At 46.7% G+C, this 18277-nt stretch overlaps 1 protein-coding gene across 1 annotated transcript in view; it reads left to right on the forward strand.

The window, feature by feature from the left end:
• The window catches only part of EDARADD (EDAR associated via death domain), a 65203-nt gene that overhangs the window by 37876 nt on the left and 9050 nt on the right, over window positions 1–18277 (forward strand). Inside the window, exon 5 of the mRNA XM_066383662.1 lies at window positions 9677–9722. Within this exon, the coding sequence (XP_066239759.1) occupies window positions 9677–9722 (46 nt within the window). The remainder of the gene's footprint in view (window positions 1–9676; window positions 9723–18277) is intronic.

An 18277-nucleotide genomic window follows, 5' to 3' on the forward strand; every position in this document is an offset into this window, starting at 1 on the left:
GGTCCAGTCTCTGTTTTTGATTGTTAGAAAAAGTAACAAAATAAATGGCTGTCCCCTCCACAAATTCATGCTACCCAACCACAGTCATCATTTCAGGCCTCTAGTGCTTTTTTATAATGAACGTCCCAGAAATGAAATTTTAAAAGAACAATCAAGTACTCTGATTTGATGTAGTCTACTAATGTAGTCTATTAATGTCTTTGACTTCTTCCTACTTTCAGATGAAGTCAAAATGAAGTATTTGTGGTAAAACATGTACAGGCCAAAGGGCAAAACACCTGCTTTCCATCACTTAGTGGCTGTTTCCCTGAGAACACATAAAGGGGGTTTGTTTATTACTTATTAAATTGTATAGTCCCCTGTTTTGTCAGCACTAAGGGTGTGACGTTATGGCTTCTGTTCTCATTATGCATTGCAATTACACGTAGATTCTCTTCCAGCCTCATTGATTGCTCCATTGACTGTAATGCCTTCGCATTTCATTAAAAGTTCTGTTTAAAGTGGGGTCAGGATGCAGCCACCTCACATGCAATTCAGAGTGTAAATGGATACAACTTTCCAAAAATTACTGGACAGCCTCTGTTACTCATGGATCCAGCAGTCCCACTTAAGGACTGGACCCTATAGAAGCCATAGCAAAATGTATTTGACCCATAGAAGGTCACTCACAAGCCTAGCAGGAAGTGGGTGAATATATGTGACAGGCTGTATGTAATACTATATGAAACCATTAAAGGGAGGAGTAACCACTGACCTTACATTAAGAAAGCAGTGTATTACCACTATGTTATTAAACAAATAAAGCAAGTTGTAGACTAATGCCATTTTGGATCAAATAATCTCTCCATGTGGGTTCCCATAACTGAGGAAGCAGGAAGGATGTGTCCCGGATTGTAGCCAGGAACCTATGGGAGGGAGATGGGGCCAGAGACAGAGGGAAAAGATTTTCACATTTCTTGTTGCTTTTTAAGAAACAATATGAGGCCTGACCTGTGGTGGCACAGTGGATAGAGCAGGGGTCCCCAAACTATGGCCTGCGGGCCGCATGCAACCACCTGAGGCCATTTATCCGGCCCCCACTGCACTTCCGGAAGGGGCACCTCTTTCATTGGTGGTCAGTGAGTACCAAAGCGCGGGGTCACTCACGTAGAGTACTACTTCCGGTGATGCGGGACACATGCGTCACGGCTCTGGAAGCGCGTCATAATCACTTGTTACAGCTAGCAGTGACAAATATGGAACCGGACATTGACCATCTCATTAGCCAAAAGCAGGCTCATAGTTCCCATTGAAATGCTGGTCAGTTTGTTGATTTAAATTTACTTGTTCTTTATTTTAAATATTGTATTTGTTCCCGTTTTGTTTTTTTACTTTAAAATAAGATATGTGCAGTGTGCAAAGGGATTTGTTCATAGTTTTTTTTATAGTCCGGCCCTCCAACAGTCTGAGGGACAGTGAACTGACCCCCTGTGTAAAAAGTTTGGGGAACCCTGGGATAGAGTGTCAACCTGGAACGCTGAGGTTGCTGTTTTGAAACCCTGGGCTTGCCTGGTCAAGGCACATGTAGGAGTTGACACTTCCTGTTCCTCCCCCTTCTCTCTCTCTTTCTCTTCTCTCTAAAATAAATAAAGTCTAAAAAAATATGATTTTAAACAGCATGTTTTTGGGAATTTTTCAAATTAGAAAAAAAAAATAGAGGAGTAAATGAAGCAAACACTTAGATGACATTTAAAGTCAACACGCTTTCCTTGTCCTGGCCCCTGAAACCAAGTGTCTTCATGCGGCTCACATATGTTACGCACCACAGGCAGACTCTACACTGAGACCATGAGTTCCCGACCACACTTCCCCATCGCTCCTTCAGCGGGTCTGGGTGCCTGCAGCGCTGTCTGCTACGCCTGTCCTTGAGTCACAAAAGAAGGAAAAGCAGGCAGGCTCCTGCCTCTCTGTCACACCCACGTCCCCGTGGGCCGCCTGCTGTTGCACATGCACACCATAATCTCCTGTAAAAATAAGCAATGGTCCTTCATACACAAAGGGAAACCACCCACTTTCATGTCTGGAAGCAGAGCAGAGGTGTGAAATTACACCTGAGCGTGGCCCTCGGGCTGGAACTGCACGGCAGGCGCCTCCAGCCCCTGCTTCACCCCAGGAGTGGCAGGGCTTCCTTGTAATTGGATAGAAAACTCATTGAAGAGAAGAAAGAACTAAAAGTACACAAATCTGCAGGTTTGCTCTCATCCTAGCAAAGCACCATAGCAATTCATTCAGATTTCTGTTTTTTCACGCCATCCTTTTATCCCAATCCTGGCCCGCTTTTGTGCTCCCTTTTCATCTGTTTGTGCCTTTTTAACATGTTATTCCTTGTGGTATCAGTATCTATGCACGCCTTTGTTCCATTGGTGTATTGTAACCAGGGGGCAGCCCAGATCTGTCTCCTTTGTCCCCAGAGTCCAGGCATAAAATGGTCCCTGACACTGAGTAGGTGCTTGATAAATGTATCCTAAAATTAAATTCATTTCTAAAAGCCAGTTTCTGGAATATACTTTTAAATAAATAGACATAACTAGTTTTCTCTGTGTATATTAAATTTCAATTAAAAGTAAAAGTGTGGCCCTGGCCGGATAGTTCCGTTGGTTGGAGTGTTGTCCCAACATGCCAAGGTTGCTGGTTTGATCCCTGGTCAGAGCACATACAGAAGCAGATCAATGTTTCTGTCCCTCTCTCTATCTATTCCTCTCTCTCTCTCTGAAATCAATAAATAAAAAAAATTTTAATAAAATAAAAGTAAGTGCAAGCAGTTATTACAATAATAGTAATTAATTTGCAGAGAAAGAACTAAGTACAAATTGCTTTAGACAGACCCAACAGTATGCGCATTGTCCAGGATAGCAGCCAGTAAATGGTCCAGGAGAGTTAGGCAGCTACCCTGGTATTCCAGGGCTGCCTGGGGGTTCCTACCCCCGAGAGCTGCAGAGTATCACTGCCGTGTGCTAGCAGAGAGCTTGGGACATCGATGCCAGAACAGATCAGTTTGTGCTCTCTGGGCCTTGTTACTGTTGCACAGCTAAGCCCTTTACTGAAATATTTTCTTAGCAGAGAGGTCAAGCTTTAGCTCTGGCTGTTCTCCTAGAAATGCTAGTTCTGGTTTGACTGACCTGGTCCTCCTGGTCCCTCAAGTATGAGGTCATTCACAGGACATCTTTCTTAGGTTCTTTGCCTACAGTTTCAGTTGCTGCTGCCAGATGAGCTGGGGTAATTCATTTTGGTCTTCCTGGTGGTTTCCAAGCAGAGTTGGGCCATAATCAGGATAACCAGCTTGTTGTGTGCTCTCCCACTCAACTACCCTCTTTTTTTTTCATCTTTTTAAAAATTATTTCATTGATTGAAGAGAGAAGTGTCCACTTGTTCCACTTAGTTGTGCACTCATTGGTTGCTTCTCATATGGATCGAACCTGTGACCTTGGCACGCAGGGGCATTGCCTATCCACTGAGCCACACAGCCAGGGCCTGCCTCCTCTTAATTTATGAGATGATGAAGGTAGAACCCTGTGTTGGTTAGCTAAGCACAGAGATTTAACGACGGCACTTGGCAGAAGAGTGTGTTTCACAGCACGCTGGCCCTCGGTGTTGGTTCCTGCCCCCACCGACCTGTCAGCCCTCAGTTTATTCCCACATGTATCCTGGTTCACTCTGAGTGGAGAGTGTCCCCAGGGTGTTTCTTTGGCCCTGGGGTCTCTCTGACCCTGATGTGAAGTCACCAGGTGTCATATCCAGAGTGGTCTCCAGCACTCAGCTCCCTGACAGACTACAGTTGATGACCTAACCAAAGTGCAGAATTAGTGTAACCTAGCCAACTTTCTGCTCAAAGAATTTCGGGCAACAGTTAACACTTTTCCCACCCATTAAGTAATTCCCTCATGTTTGCAATGGGGGCATTTTACCAAATGGGATTGTCTTTAGCCTACTTGAGTATATAAAACATTAGTATTTGCTTGACCTGTGGTGGCACAGTGGATAAAGTGTTGATTTGAAACATTGAGGTCCCAGGTTCAAGCCTGAGGTTGCTGGCTTGAGCACAGGCTTATCAGCTTGAGCGCAGGGTCACTGGCTTGAATGTGGGATTATAGACATAATCCCATGATCACTGGCTTGAGCCCCAAGGTTGCTGGCTGGAGCCCAAGGTCAATGGCTTGAACAAGTGGTCACCGCCTCAGCTGGAGCCTCCCTTCCCCCCGGTCAAGGCACATATGAGAAAGCAGTCAAGGAACAACTAAAGTGCCACATCTATGAGTTGTTGCTTCTCATTTCTCTCCCTTTCTATCTCTCTGTCTCTCTCTGTCTCTCTGTGTGTGTCTCTTTCGCTAAAAAAAAAAAATATATATATATATAGACTAATATATATATATATTAGTATTTCACTTTGAGATACCCTCACATTTACTAAGGAGATTAAAATATTTTTTATTGTGGTGAAATACATATAACATATATTTACCATCCTGATCATTTCTAAATGCACAGCTCAGTGGCATTAGGTACATTCATTTACCTTTTTGTGCAGCTGTCACCACCATTCTTCTCCAGAACTTTCTAATCATCGCAAACTGGAACTCTGTACCCATTAAATTTTAACTCGCCTTCCCAAGCTCCTGGTAATCACTGTTTTGCTTTCTGTCTGTTCAAATTTGACTCTTCTAGGTGCCTCACATAAATGGGACCATGTAATAGTTGTCCTTTTGTTCTAGCTTATTTCACTCAGCACAACGTCCTCAAGGTTCGTCCATCATACCTTTGTCACAATTTTTTTTTCGAGAGCGAGAGAGAGATAAGAAGGGAGAGAGGTGAGAAGCATCAACTTGTAGTTGTGTCACTTTAGTTGTTCATTGATTGCTTCTTTTTTTTGCATTTTTCCGAAGCTGGAAACGGGGAAGCAGTCAGACAGACTCCCGCATGCGCCCGACTGGGATCCACCCAGCATGCCCACCAGGGAGCGATGCTCTGCCCCTCTGGGGCATTGCTCTGTTGCATCCAGAGCCATCCTAGCGCCTGAGGCAGAGGCCACAGAGCCATCCTCAGTGCCCAGGCCATCTTTGCTCCAATGGAGCCTTGGCTGCGGGAGGGGAAGAGAGAGACAGAGAGGAAGGAGAGGGGGTGGGGTGGAGAAGCAGATGGGTCCTTCTCCTGTGTGCCCTGGCCGGGAATCAAACCCGGGACTCCCGCATGCCAGGCCAACGCTCTACCACTGAGCCAACCGACCAGGGCTGATTGCTTCTTATATGTGCCTTCATGGGGGGGGGGGGTACTCCAGTCAAGCCAATAACCCCTTGCTCCAGCCAGTGACCTTGGGATAATGTCAATGATCCTGCGCTCAAGCCAGATGAGCCCACGCTCTAGCCAGGAATCTCAAGGTTTTGAACCTGGGACCTCAGCATCCCAGATCAATGTTCTATCCACTGCACCACCACTGATCAGGCACAATTTCCTTCCTTTTTCAGACTGAATAGTATTCCACATTTTGTTAACCCATTCATCTGTCAATGACATTTGAGCCGTTTCCATTTTTTTATTTTATTTCTTAGACCTTTCTCTTTTGCCACAGACCCCACTTTGCCCAGAAACTGTCATCTCCCGGAAAACCAAGGCATAGCTGGGCCCCAGCTGAGATCAGATACGTGAGCTCATAGATGCTTAGAGCAAGGCTGATGAAGTGGAGGTCACCCAGACCTAAGGACTGGCCAGGGGCCCATAGCCAGCAGACAAATCTAGGGTATTTTTAAACATATCACTAATGAGCTTGACCGTGACTAAATGGATAGGGTCTAGGTGAGACCAGAGGATAGAGTGAGGGTGGAGATCACACAGCTGGTGACTAAGGGGCTGAGGCCAGAGAGCAGGGTGCAGAGAAGGAGGAAGGGAGGAAGGGAGAACTGTGGTACCTCTCCAGTGCTTGATTTGTCTTTTCCCTCCCCACCTCCCACCGACTCTCCCTTTGTGGTATGAGGTGTTACCTGTCTCAGCGGTGTGAATCACCACAGTACAGCAAGGACAAGATCCTTTGCCTTGTAATCTAGAGTCCAGAGCAGAAGAGACACTTTAAACTTCAGGCTCAGCAGAACCAGCACCTATGGGTGGCATGTGAGGGATGCCATGGGAACACCCAGGGCACACGACCCAGACTGGGACTTGGAGGTGGTTCCCAGAGGCTTCAAAGATACGAGAAAGTTCAGCAGAGAGAAGGGCCTGGAGCTCGCAGGGAGGCAGACAGGCGCATGTGTGCTTGGCCACCTCCTGCCCCCACTGCCCACCTGGGGAAGCAGCCAGAACTACTTTTGGAAATCACCCCTCATCTCACTGAGCCTTGTCCACGTGGCCCTCAGAGCCTCTGATCTTCCTGCAGCTTTTAACACTGTCACCTCTTGCTGTGACCTCCTCTGTCTGCTCTCCAGTCTCCTCCCTCCCCTGTCACCTAATGTGGGTATCTGGTCCTTAAGGCAATGACCTCACATCTGGCTCTCCACCACCTGTCTCTGCTTCCCCAGTCGTTTCCACAGGCTCCCGCCATGCCCTCCCCCACCAGCCACCATGATTTCAACTCTGATAGGTGTGATATATTATCTCTCACCTCTTCAGAACCTGCCCTTCACCTCACCTCTTTCCCGGCCCCGCACTGGCTGTACCTCTGCGGTGGCAGCTTCAACCCTTCTCCCAGGACAGTGGTTTAGGGTTTCATCTGCCCTTGCCTGTGAGTCAGTCCTGATTTCCTTTGCACCTCCATCACCAGGCCTCCATGCTATCCCTGACCACCCAGAAATCACCCCTCCCACTCCCCCACAGCCAGGCAGAGTCTCCCCTCTGGTCCAGCACTCTGAGGATGCGCAGCTTCTGGCCAATGCTTTAGCGATGGGCACCCGGCTGGCTGTGACTTGGAGCCCAGCTCCTCTGTCCAGCCTCAGTCCACTTCTGCTGTCTCATCCCCCTCTGTGGCTTCTCTCACTGACTGTGCTTGCCACGAAATGCCCTGCAGGGCCCCAGGCTTCTGCCGGTTCGGGTGGGCCTCTGGCTAAATGTTCCTTACCCCCATGTCCCATTCAGATCCTCAGCAGGGCTCATCTCAAATGTCTGTGATTCGAAGAAGCCACCTTTGGGGTGTGTGTGTGTGTGTGTGTGTGTGTGTGTGTGTGTGTGTTTGGAAGCAACCTCTCTCCTCTCTGACTAGCTATCCCTTCCTACCGTAGCTCACCATCTTCTGCCTGTAATTTAGTTAATTGTGTGCTTCTCTGTGTCTCCAGCAGGGCGGAGGGCACCCTGAGGTTAGTTAGGCTCAGGGCATTTTTTGCTTTGTGTGTAGGTCCCAGCAGGGAGTAAGTTGCTCAGTACACAGTGTTGACTAAAAGCAGCAAGACCTGAAAACATAAAAATAAGTCTTTTCTGATTTCACTCTTAGAAAACTAACCTCAACAGTGGCATAATAATCAGAGCAGGAATGAAGATTGTAGACATGACCCTGAGTCCTGTCTTCATCAGCCTTCACAAGTAATTCTGAGGCATGTCCCTTATCTACATCACGGGGTTGATTTCGGCCAGACTGTGACTCTGTTAAAAATTTTCTCCAGGTTGTACAAAATGAAGTCAAGTGTACCGTGTTGCGTAGTCTTAAAGGGGAGTTCATGTGTTAGCAGGGACCTCTGTCGTACCACAGACTCTGTTGAGTTGGATATTGGTGTCTTCAGGCCACTGTAAGATGCTGTTTCGGTTCCTCCATGTCCAGTTCAGGGAGCAGAGCGTGACTGTGGTCACAGTGCTTACCTGCCGCCCCTGCTGGGCTGTGCCACGGACACAAGGCCCCACACACCTGTTCAGTGGGACAAGTAGAGCCCAGCATCCTGGGCTTCTGGGTTTCACCTCATACAAGTAGAAAGTTTTTGTTCTTTCAGAGGCTCCTGTCACTCTTGCAAACTATAATAGGTATGGGGGAGCAGCTAGCTTTTTGTTCTGGGAAAGAGTGGCAAAAACTCAAACAGAAGCAATATTTAGCTTACTGAGGGGAAAAATGAAGCTGGTGAGATGTAGGAATGTGGAAAAAAAATTAGACTCCTAATGAGACAAGTGTGTGCACACTGCTGAGACACAGGGACTTAGGAGCTTGAAGCGAAGAAAAAGGCTTTTTAGGAGATTAATAGCAAAAGACAGCTTAAAATTTTTGACACCAAGGAGTTATCACGTCTTTAAGGGTAAAAGTCACTGAGATCGGAAAGCACAGAGCACTAGAGACAGTCTCTCATCTGTCACTCCCCCTTGATACACAAGGAGGAATGGAGACCAGCATTAGGATGGAAGGTGCCTGAGGTTATGTGGCAGTGGAAGGGAAACCCAGGCTTTGACCCACGTCTCAGATCCTGCAGCACTGTGGGTGGAGGAGGTACTGTTAGCTGCGGAGAGGAGTTGAAGTTGTACAGAGATGGAGTTTACATAAATGGGCATAGACTTTCCGCTGACTTCCTTACACCGTGGCCTTGATGTGAAAATAGAACCTTGTCATAAGGGCAGAGACATAATTACCTCTTGAGATTCAGACAACTTTTTTTTTTTTAACAGCTTATCTTTGCAGCTTTGTAAGGCATATTTAAAAAGCATGAGACATAAAGGAAAGAATTATAACCTGGACTGACACACAAGCTCACCAAGAAGCAGATAAGAAACAAAATCAGGAAAGTAATCCATAAGGTGAAAGAAAAATAAAACTATAGTGCATTGTTGCATGCATTGATAGATTTTTTTAAGAAAAAAAAATAGGGACAGTAATTAATTTAGCATATTGAGTGGCCTGTGGGGGCTGGGCCGTTCTGGCCCTGAGGACCCAGCCCAGGGGGCAGGTAAAGGAAAGCCCCACCCTCCAGGAGCTTGCCTTCTGGAGTATGACACAGTTCACAGCCCATCAAAAACCATTCTTAGAGCCCTGGGCCGGTTGGCTCAGCGGTAGAGCATCAGCCTAGCATGCGGAGGACCCGGGTTCGATTCCCGGCCAGGGCACACAGGAGAAGCGCCCATTTGCTTCTCCACCCCTCCGCCGCGCTTTCCTCTCTGTCTCTCTCTTCCCCTCCCGCAGCCAAGGCTCCATTGGAGCAAAGATGGCCCGGGCGCTGGGGATGGCTCTGTGGCCTCTGCCTCAGGCGCTAGAGTGGCTCTGGTCGCAACATGGCGACGCCCAGGATGGGCAGAGCATCGCCCCCTGGTGGGCAGAGCGTCGCCCCTGGTGGGCGTGCCGGGTGGATCCCGGTCGGGCGCATGCGGGAGTCTGTCTGACTGTCTCTCCCTGTTTCCAGCTTCAGAAAAAATAAATAAATAAAAATAAAAAAATAAAAAAAAAACAACCATTCTTGCCTGACCTGTGGTGGCGCAGTGGATAAAGCGTCGACCTGGAAATGCTGAGGTCACCGGTTCAAAACCCTGGTCTTACCTGGTCAAGGCACATATGGGAGTTGATGCTTCCAGCTCCTCCCCCTTCTCTCTCTCTCTCTCTCTCTCTCTCTCTCTCTCCTCTCTAAAAATGAATAAAAAAAATTATTTTTTAAAAAAAATAAAAAACCATTCTTAAGATCCATCACCCCTGCCCCCAGGTTTTGGTGGAAATTTAACTAAATGGTTTTACTGACAGCTGCTTTTTGGTTTCTAGGGAGAAGAAAATGGCTTTGCATACAGTACTGGAGATCCCCTCGCAGGTAAATGATTGACACTAATGAAGGCTTGCAGTGATGGCTAGAGTGGCTATATTAAAGATAATTTGAGACTACGTTTATTGTTAACTTTAAAAACCTCTATTACAGACTAGAGGTGATTTCCAGCCATAGGCCTTTGAAGAATATCTTCTCTGAGTTATCCCTGTATTGCTTGCGAGGGGCTCAGCAGGATTCTCAATTGGACACGTTTAAGGTTGGGCAACGGTCAGAACTGGGCAGACTGACCCCCCCCCCACCCTGGGTTCTGGGAGCCACAGTGTTGACAGAGAACTAGGCAGGTGACTTGGGCATTGGGAGACAGCACTGGGATGCAGGCAGGGCCAGCCCAGCCCAGCCCAGCCATCCTCTATTCCTCTCTAAGTGCCCTGGGCACTTAGGGAGCCCAAGCGGCCCCTCCTGACATCAGCCTATGTGCCATTTCCACCCCTTCTGCTTTTAGTGTGTTTAACCAAAGGAACATTAAAGTTTGTCTCCTGCCCCCGTTTTATTGTAAGACAGAAACTTTGGCAATGTTTATTTGTTTGTTTTAAGTGAGAGGAGGGGTGATAGATTCCAGCAAGTGTCCCTACCGGGATCCACCCTGCAATCCCTGTCTTGGGCCGATGCTCTAATCAGTGGAGCTATCCTCAGTGCCTGAGGCTAGCACTAGAACCAGTTGAGCCCTGGCTGTGAGAGGGGAAGAAAGAGAGAAGGAGGAGAAGAGAAGCAGATGGTCTCTTCTCTTGTGTGCCCTGACTGGGGATCGAACTCTGGTGTCCGCACACCAGGCTGATGCCCTATCCACTGAGCCAACTGGCCAGGGCCTGTTTTTTTCCTTAGGAACATGGTGTTAGGTCTGGGTGGTGAGATTCTATGTGATTGTTTTTTTTCACTGAACAGATCTTTATTTACTTGTGGCACAAGTGCAGCTTTGGGAGACAGAGGCTGCAATTCTAGTTCTAATTTAACCACTGCCATGCTGTGATTCAAGACACCAAGAGGGGAATGGGGCCAGGTGGACCTTCAGTGGAGCCCTCCCAGCAGGTCTCCTGGGACAGGCCCAGTGACCAGGGTCCCAGCCAGACACTCCATTGTAACTTGCCTGCCTGGGACCCTGGTATACACAGTATCTTGAGTGGAACAGGCGGGAATTAGAAGCCCCTGGCTTGGGTGCCCTAGAGGAGGGGAAGCATCTTTGCATACGAGCAGAGGCAACCTTTATTTTCTTTCCACTGTTCTGTACTGGTGGGCAAAACCAGGTTTACAGTTGTGAGTAGATAAAACACTGATTATTGCCTGACCAGGCAGTGGCGCAGTGGATAGAGCGTCGGACTGGGATGCCAAGGACCCAAGTTCAAGACCCTGAGGTCGCCAGCTTGAGCGCGGGCTTATCTGGTTTGAGCAAAGCTCACCAGCTTGTACCCAAGGTCACTGACTCGAGCAAGGGGTTATCTGGTCTGCTGAAGGCCCGCGGTCAAGGCACATATGAGAAAGCAATCAATGAACAACTAAGGTGTCGCAATGCGCAATGAAAAACTAATGATTGATGCTTCTCATCTCTCTGTTCCTATCTGTCTGTCCCTATCTATCCCTCTCTCTGACTCTCTCTCTGTCTCTGTAAAAAAATAAATAAATAAAAACACTGTTTATTCTTGTTTTAAGAATATATTCTTGTTTTAAGTACTATTTATAAATTACTATATTATTTTCCACATAAACAACTCTACATGTACTTTTGCCCCACCCTGTATTTTTTTTCAAGTTTTTATTGGTTTGAGAGAAAGAGTGAGAGAGAGACAGAAGCATTGATCTATTCCTTTATGAGCCCTGACTAGGGATCAAACTAGCAATCTCTGTGTATGGGGACAATGCTCTAACCAATCGAGCTATCCATCCAGGGCACCTACCCTGTATTTTAAAAAATTCTAACATGAATGAGTATCATAAAAATATGCCAATCAAAATTTTAACCTGTACTATAAGTGTGTATATACCACATGATCAGATGTAGGCAGACACACATGTTCCTGAAATGCTGTGATTGGTCTGGGTAGTGAGAACAAGAATTTTTTATTTCCATATGCTCATCAGGATTTTCAGTTTTTCTGTGGCAAGCACATATTTCTATTCTAATTTAAAATATATATACTTAGATCCTGGCCAGTTGGCTCAGTGATATAGCATCAGTCTGGCATGTGGATGTCCCAGGTTCGATTCCCAGTCAGGGCACACAGGAGAAGTGCCCATCTGCTTCTCTACCCCTTTTCCTTTCACTTCTCTCACTCTTTCTCTCTCTCTTCTTCTTCTCCTGCAGCCCTGGCTCGATTAGAGAGAGTTGGCTCTGGGCACTGAGGATGGCTCCATGGTCTCTGCCTCAGGCACTAAAAAATGGCTCCAGTTGCAACAGAGCAAGGGCCCCAAATGGGCAGAGCATCACCCCCTAGTGGGCTTGCCGGGTGGATCCCAGTGGGCACATGCAGGAGTCTATCTCTGCCTCCCTTCCTCTTACTAAAAAAAAAAAAAAAAAAAAGAAAAAGAAAAAATCTATACTTAAATTTTTTGAGGACTAACACCCCATACACTAATGTGACATGTCAGCTAGAACGAAAATGAATAAAGTAGGTTCTTTAGAAATATCTATAAGCCCTTTACGGACTCTTATGAATTAAGATCATTATTAATAGATTAGCCACATTTCAGATTGTCTCTAAAAAGTGTTACTTGTATCAAAGTGAAATGAAGACTTTCAGAGAGAAGGAGCTTTTCCCAGGACAGCAGGTCATGTTGTTGAGAGCAGGCACTGTGCCGTTGATGTATACACGCAGGAACAGCAGGCACTGTGCCGTTGATGTACACACAGGAGTGGATGATGTTCATTTTGTCGGGTTTGTTGGATAAACTGGCCAAAGCAGACTGAGGTATGTTTTGTCTTTGAATGAGAGTAGCAACTTAAGTTAGACTTATTTTATTTTTTTATGTACAAGCACTAATTTAGCATTTTTTGGACGCTTTACAAACGTGCTTCCACAGAGTGCTCACAATGCTGTGTGGGGTCCAGTCATTGCACAAGGTGCGTGGGAAGGCAGCAGCACTGGGCCACCTGGCTGGAGCTGGTCGCCAGGCCCTGAGTGGGGTTCCAGCCCCAGCCCGGCAGCAGCCGCTCGCAGCTGCCACACTGGGCTGCCTGTCCTGCCAGTGAGCCACCCGTGCGGTGCACACTGAATGCTTGAGCGTCCTCAAGGGTGAAGGTCGGATCCCAGCCACACCAGGCTGAGTTCAGCTGGAACAAGCCACAGCCCTGCCAGCCCCCAAAGGCCGCTTCTGATCCGCGAGGTAGCCTGACCTGGAAGCTTGCTGCCATCCCTGCAGCAGGCCCTCCGCCTTACCTCAGCCTGGCTCTTATTAATTCTTGTAATTTGAAAACCTTAGTTATCTGTGACCCAGTTTTAGCTGGTTAGATAAGCAGGACATGAGACAGAGGAGAGACTAGGCTGGAGAGATGACAGCTGACAGTTGTAATCAAAGAAAGAAAAATATAGCAACTGAGAGTCGCTGCCACTAGGAAAGCCAAGCCCCTCTGAGGAGCCACTGGGTGGAGAAGCAGAAGCTAGGGCAAGGGACCAGAGAGGAGGTCTTCTCAGGGGTTCCCTGGACTCAAACAGCACCACCACGTGGTGTTCCCCTGGTAATGGAGACATTAAAGTTTTATAGTGTTTTCATGCAGAGTTTCAGAATGGAAATGAAACATTTGGACATTAGAGGAGTAAGGCTAAGTTACAAAAAAAATTCCCCAAATTGGAAAACATGAAATCTCCTCTCACACCACTTCTTCTGTTGTCTCTGACATACCCATGACACCTCCTGCACCTGCTGTCCACAGCTGTTGGCTCTTCAGGGACGGCTTCCGGACAACCTCGGATAATTCAGCACTTGCCTAATTCAAACCTAATTTCCCCACAGAAATTAATGTAAAACAGGATTTTCATTTGTTTTAAATTAGGTCCATAAAGTGACACTTTGTTCATGAATTTGTATCCTATAATTGTACAATTTAAATTCACATAAAATTCATTTATTTATTTTAGTGAGGAGCTGTAAGCATCAACTCCCATATGTGCCTTGACCAGGCAAGCCCAGGGTTTCAAACTGGCAACCTGAGCATTCCAGGTCGACACTTTATCTGCTGTACCACCATAGGTCAGAAATTCACATAAAATTTTATGCTGAATTTTAACCTGGGTTCTTTCTTACAAAAGAGTTTGTTTTAATTTTTTATGTATCTTCCACATTCCAATATTGTTTGATGATAAAATTGAGACTTAGCTCAATTTAGCAGCCTAGAGCCATCCAATTTGTCAGACTTCCCAGTGCTGCCACCAACGTAGTGTCTCCTTAAAAGGGTGTTTTATAGAGAGAAACTGAATTTGAATTGTTTTTCCTGTTGGTTGAGATCAAACGCTCACCAAAAGCCCTTGGGTCAGGTTCTTTTTTTTTTTTTTTTTTTTTTGTATTTTTCTGAAGCTGGAAATGGGGAGAGACAGTCAGACAGACTCCCGCATGCGCCCGACCGGGATCCACCCGGCATGCCCACCAGGGGGCGACGCTCTGCCCACCAGGGGGCGATGCTCTGCCCCTCTGGGGCGTCGCTCGCTCGTTGCAACCAGAGCCACTCTAGCGCCTGGGGCAGAGGCCAAGGAGCCATCCCCAGCGCCCGGGCCATCTTTGCTCCAATGGAGCCTCATCTGCGGGAGGGGAAGAGAAAGACAGAGAGGAAGGAGAGAGGGTGGGGTGGAGAAGCAGATGGGCGCTTCTCCTGTGTGCCCTGGCCGGGAATCGAACCCGGGACTTCCGCACGCCAGGCCGACGCTCTACCACTGAACCAACCGGCCAGGGCCACCTTGGGTCAGGTTCTTAGTAGATGAAAATAATTCTTCATCGTCCTCCAGCTCCTAGCATTTAACTACCTCCCACTGATGAATAATGTGGTATGTGCACACTGATGATTTATCAAAGCCGTAACCTGGCATTTGAAATTTATTTCCAACCACATTGGGACCACACAAAAAGAAACGTAAATTTACACCCTTAATAAGCACAACTGCAGAAGTATTTGACTCAACTGTGACACTCTGAGATCTCGCAAGATTCAGATTGATCATTTATAGACATCCGGGGACCACAAGATTTTGCTGTTTGCAAAGTTGCCAGTATCAAATGTTTACTATTTAATTGTTTGAACAAACTTGAGACCTAGTCATCCTGAGGAACATTCTTGTAAGCAATCTTAGTGGTACTAAAACCCATTGGAGGAAAACATCATGTGGTCATAGCTCTTGAAAAACCCCGTGTACAAGATAGAAGGGGGCTGACGCTGCTGCTGCCAGGAGACCCATGGAGCTGATCTCTGATCCACTGCCAGCATCCTCCCTCGGCTTGACTAATCACAACCTTTGTGAATTCTGAATCTTGTTCCAGTTCACTATTAACTGTTAATTGACTGACAGTTTATAACCTGCCAGCCCCAAACATAATAGATACCACATCATTAGACATAGACTGTTTCTTACAGTTGTTTTAATGACTTAGACCTACAAGAGCCTACTTGATTCCTGAACTTTTCTCTAAAGTGTAATATAAAAGGTATGTGAGAGAGAAGATGGGAGGGAGGAGCAGAAACGGCCCAGAGGAAAATCCATTCATCTGTCCCAAAAGACATGGCATCTCTCAAAGAGAAGTTGCTGGAATTCCAGAATCCAATTTTGGCAGACCCTCTAAGAATTTATCCTGTAGATGTCTTTAAGGTGATGGATTTCAACTCTGGCTGCGCATTAGAGTTCACAGGGGGGCTTTTAAAACTTTCCATGACCTGCCTTCTCCCCAGACCAGTGAAATAAGGGTCTCACTAGGTGGGAACAGACATTAGAATTTTGTCATCTCTGGGTGGGGTTGGGGTGGGGGTGGCGTCTGTGCAGCCACAGTTGAGAACCACCACTTTTCAAAGCTTTTCAAAAGTCAGTTGGTTGCGATTTCTCACCTGCAGCTACAAACTCTTGGTTGCTTCCTCACTGTGCACTAGGATGAGGCTTTCATGGATGATTTCATTTAATCCTCCCAACCACCAAATGAAATGGGTGTCTCTGTCTCTGCTCAGAGTGAGGATGTGGCCTCAGCAAGCTGGGTAACTTGTCCACGCTGCACACCTACACGGAGCTAATAGGTGTTGACAGTTGGTGAGCCTCCAGCACTCCTGTTGTTGACCATGGTGGTACACAGCGCATGCCTTCTCCATAGCAACCAGCAGTCTTTCTTCTGTATTGTGTATGCTCAGCACTAAAAAAAGATCCAGTGGGCTTGAAAATTTCTAGATGGTTCTTCATAGGCTGTCCAGACTAATGTGACTTTTTCTCTGTGTCACACTCTTCATTCACTTTATTTACTCAGCAAATATTATTGAGTGCCTACTGTGTGCCTGTAGGGATGAAGCAGTGATATCAGACATGAAAGTCCCTTTGCTCTTGGAGCTTATATACTAGTTGGGAAGACAGACAATAAACACAAACAAGTGGTTACACATAGTGGTGGGTGCCTTGAGGAAGATCAGTGAGGGGACTGGGATTTTTCCTGGCAGAGGCAGGCTGCTGCTTTAGCTAAGAAGGTCCACGAGGACCTAAATAATGCAAAGGAGCCAGCCAGTTGGACAACAGTGGAAGGAGGACTCCAGGGAGAACTAGCTGGTTCAAAGGTCTTGGGGAAGAACCAGCTTTGTGTTGTAGGGACAAGTGTGGGCAATGGAGATCAGCAGAGAAGGAGATGAGCTGGGAGATGAGAGCAGAGGCCAGACGACACAGGGACTCTCTTCTTCCCATCTCCTTAAAAAAGTCAGTGTAAAACCCAGCACCTTCAAATAACATTTACCTGAGACTTGACAGAAACGCTTTCACATCATTTATCTGACTTAATTCATGAGATACAAGAATTGTTGTCATTGATTTTATAGACGAGGAATCTGAATTCTGTTGATGTTAATGCCATGAGAAGTCAAGCTTTAGGAGTTGAGGCACCCAGACTTGATGAGCCCTGTGTAACACGAATCCAGAACAGGGGTGACTTGGGGACACACATTTGAAGAACACAGTGCAGAGCTGGTTATCCATTAGACACTTGAGAAGTAACATTTACTGTGATGATGAAAAACCTCTGAGAATCTGGCCCTTCCTCTTCTGATCAGTTCTTCCTGTTTAAGCCCGTACTCAGGCTGGACCGACAAAGACCAAGTCCCTCCAGGGTTATTTCTAAAATAAGAAATCATCATAAAGTAATGGTGTGTGCATTCTTGCTTTGTGTCAGTGGAGAATACACAAGGCAAGTGTCCAAATATGGCAAGCGAGGGCCCTAATTTTGAATCTAAGTACCTTTTTGTGTATAAATAACTTTTTTTTTTTTTTTTTTTTCCATTTTTCTGAAGCTGGAAACAGGGAGAGACAGTCAGACAGACTCCCGCATGCGCCCGACCGGGATCCACCCGGCACGCCCACCAGGGGCGACGCTCTGCCCACCAGGGGGCGATGCTCTGCCCATCCTGGGCGTCGCCATATTGCGACCAGAGCCACTCTAGCGCCTGAGGCGGAGGCCACAGAGCCATCCCCAGCGCCCGGGCCATCTTTGCTCCAATGGAGCCTCGGCTGCGGGAGGGGAAGAGAGAGACAGAGAGGAAAGCGAGGCGGAGGGGTGGAGAAGCAAATGGGCGCTTCTCCTATGTGCCCTGGCCGGGAATCGAACCCGGGTCCTCCGCACGCTAGGCCGACGCTCTACCGCTGAGCCAACCGGCCAGGGCTAAATAACTTTTTTTTAATGGCCCTTTCCTTTCCTTCCCAGATCTAAAATTAATCCTTCATTTTGTATCTTAAGACCAAGTGTGTATATTTCCCACCAATGTCAGTTTATGGCCAGCAGACACCAGCAACATTCTCTTTCTTTTCCTAATAATTCTCTCTTTAGGTTCTGACACTCAGCAGACAATAATAACAAAGCTCACCCTGAGGAGACAGCCCAGTTCTCGTTCATTCGTAGAGCAAACAGTGTTTGAGTTTCTCCTGTACCACAACCGTTTGCTTCATGTAAGAGACATCAAATAATAATCCCATCTCTCCCCATTTCTGTTGAAAACCTCTTTGGTTATCAGTCTCTCCCCAGGATTGTTTCTCTCTTAAGGCCACTGCTGTCCTCCCGTGTGTCCTGGGACAGGACAAATGTATTTGACAGGAAGAATCATGTTTTCCTGCTCAAGTCCACCAGAGAGTTAATTCCAGTTTATGATTCAAAAAGCAGCTTTCAGTTCACTAACACTGGCAGTTTGTGTGGATCCAGTTCAGAAAAGGGTGTCTTCTGTGTGGTTGAAGATACAAAAGGAAAGAAAGCATCAATATACTTTTGGCACATATTCATTGATAATTTTGTCAATATCATGTTCAAAGAATGCAACTATCTCATATGCTAGAACATTTGTGTGTTTTTTTTGTTTGTTTTTTCTGTATTTTTCTGAAGCCGGAAATGGGGAG

This window comes from Saccopteryx leptura, chromosome 1 (genome assembly GCF_036850995.1).
Source record: "Saccopteryx leptura isolate mSacLep1 chromosome 1, mSacLep1_pri_phased_curated, whole genome shotgun sequence".
Taxonomy (NCBI): Eukaryota; Metazoa; Chordata; class Mammalia; order Chiroptera; family Emballonuridae; genus Saccopteryx; species Saccopteryx leptura.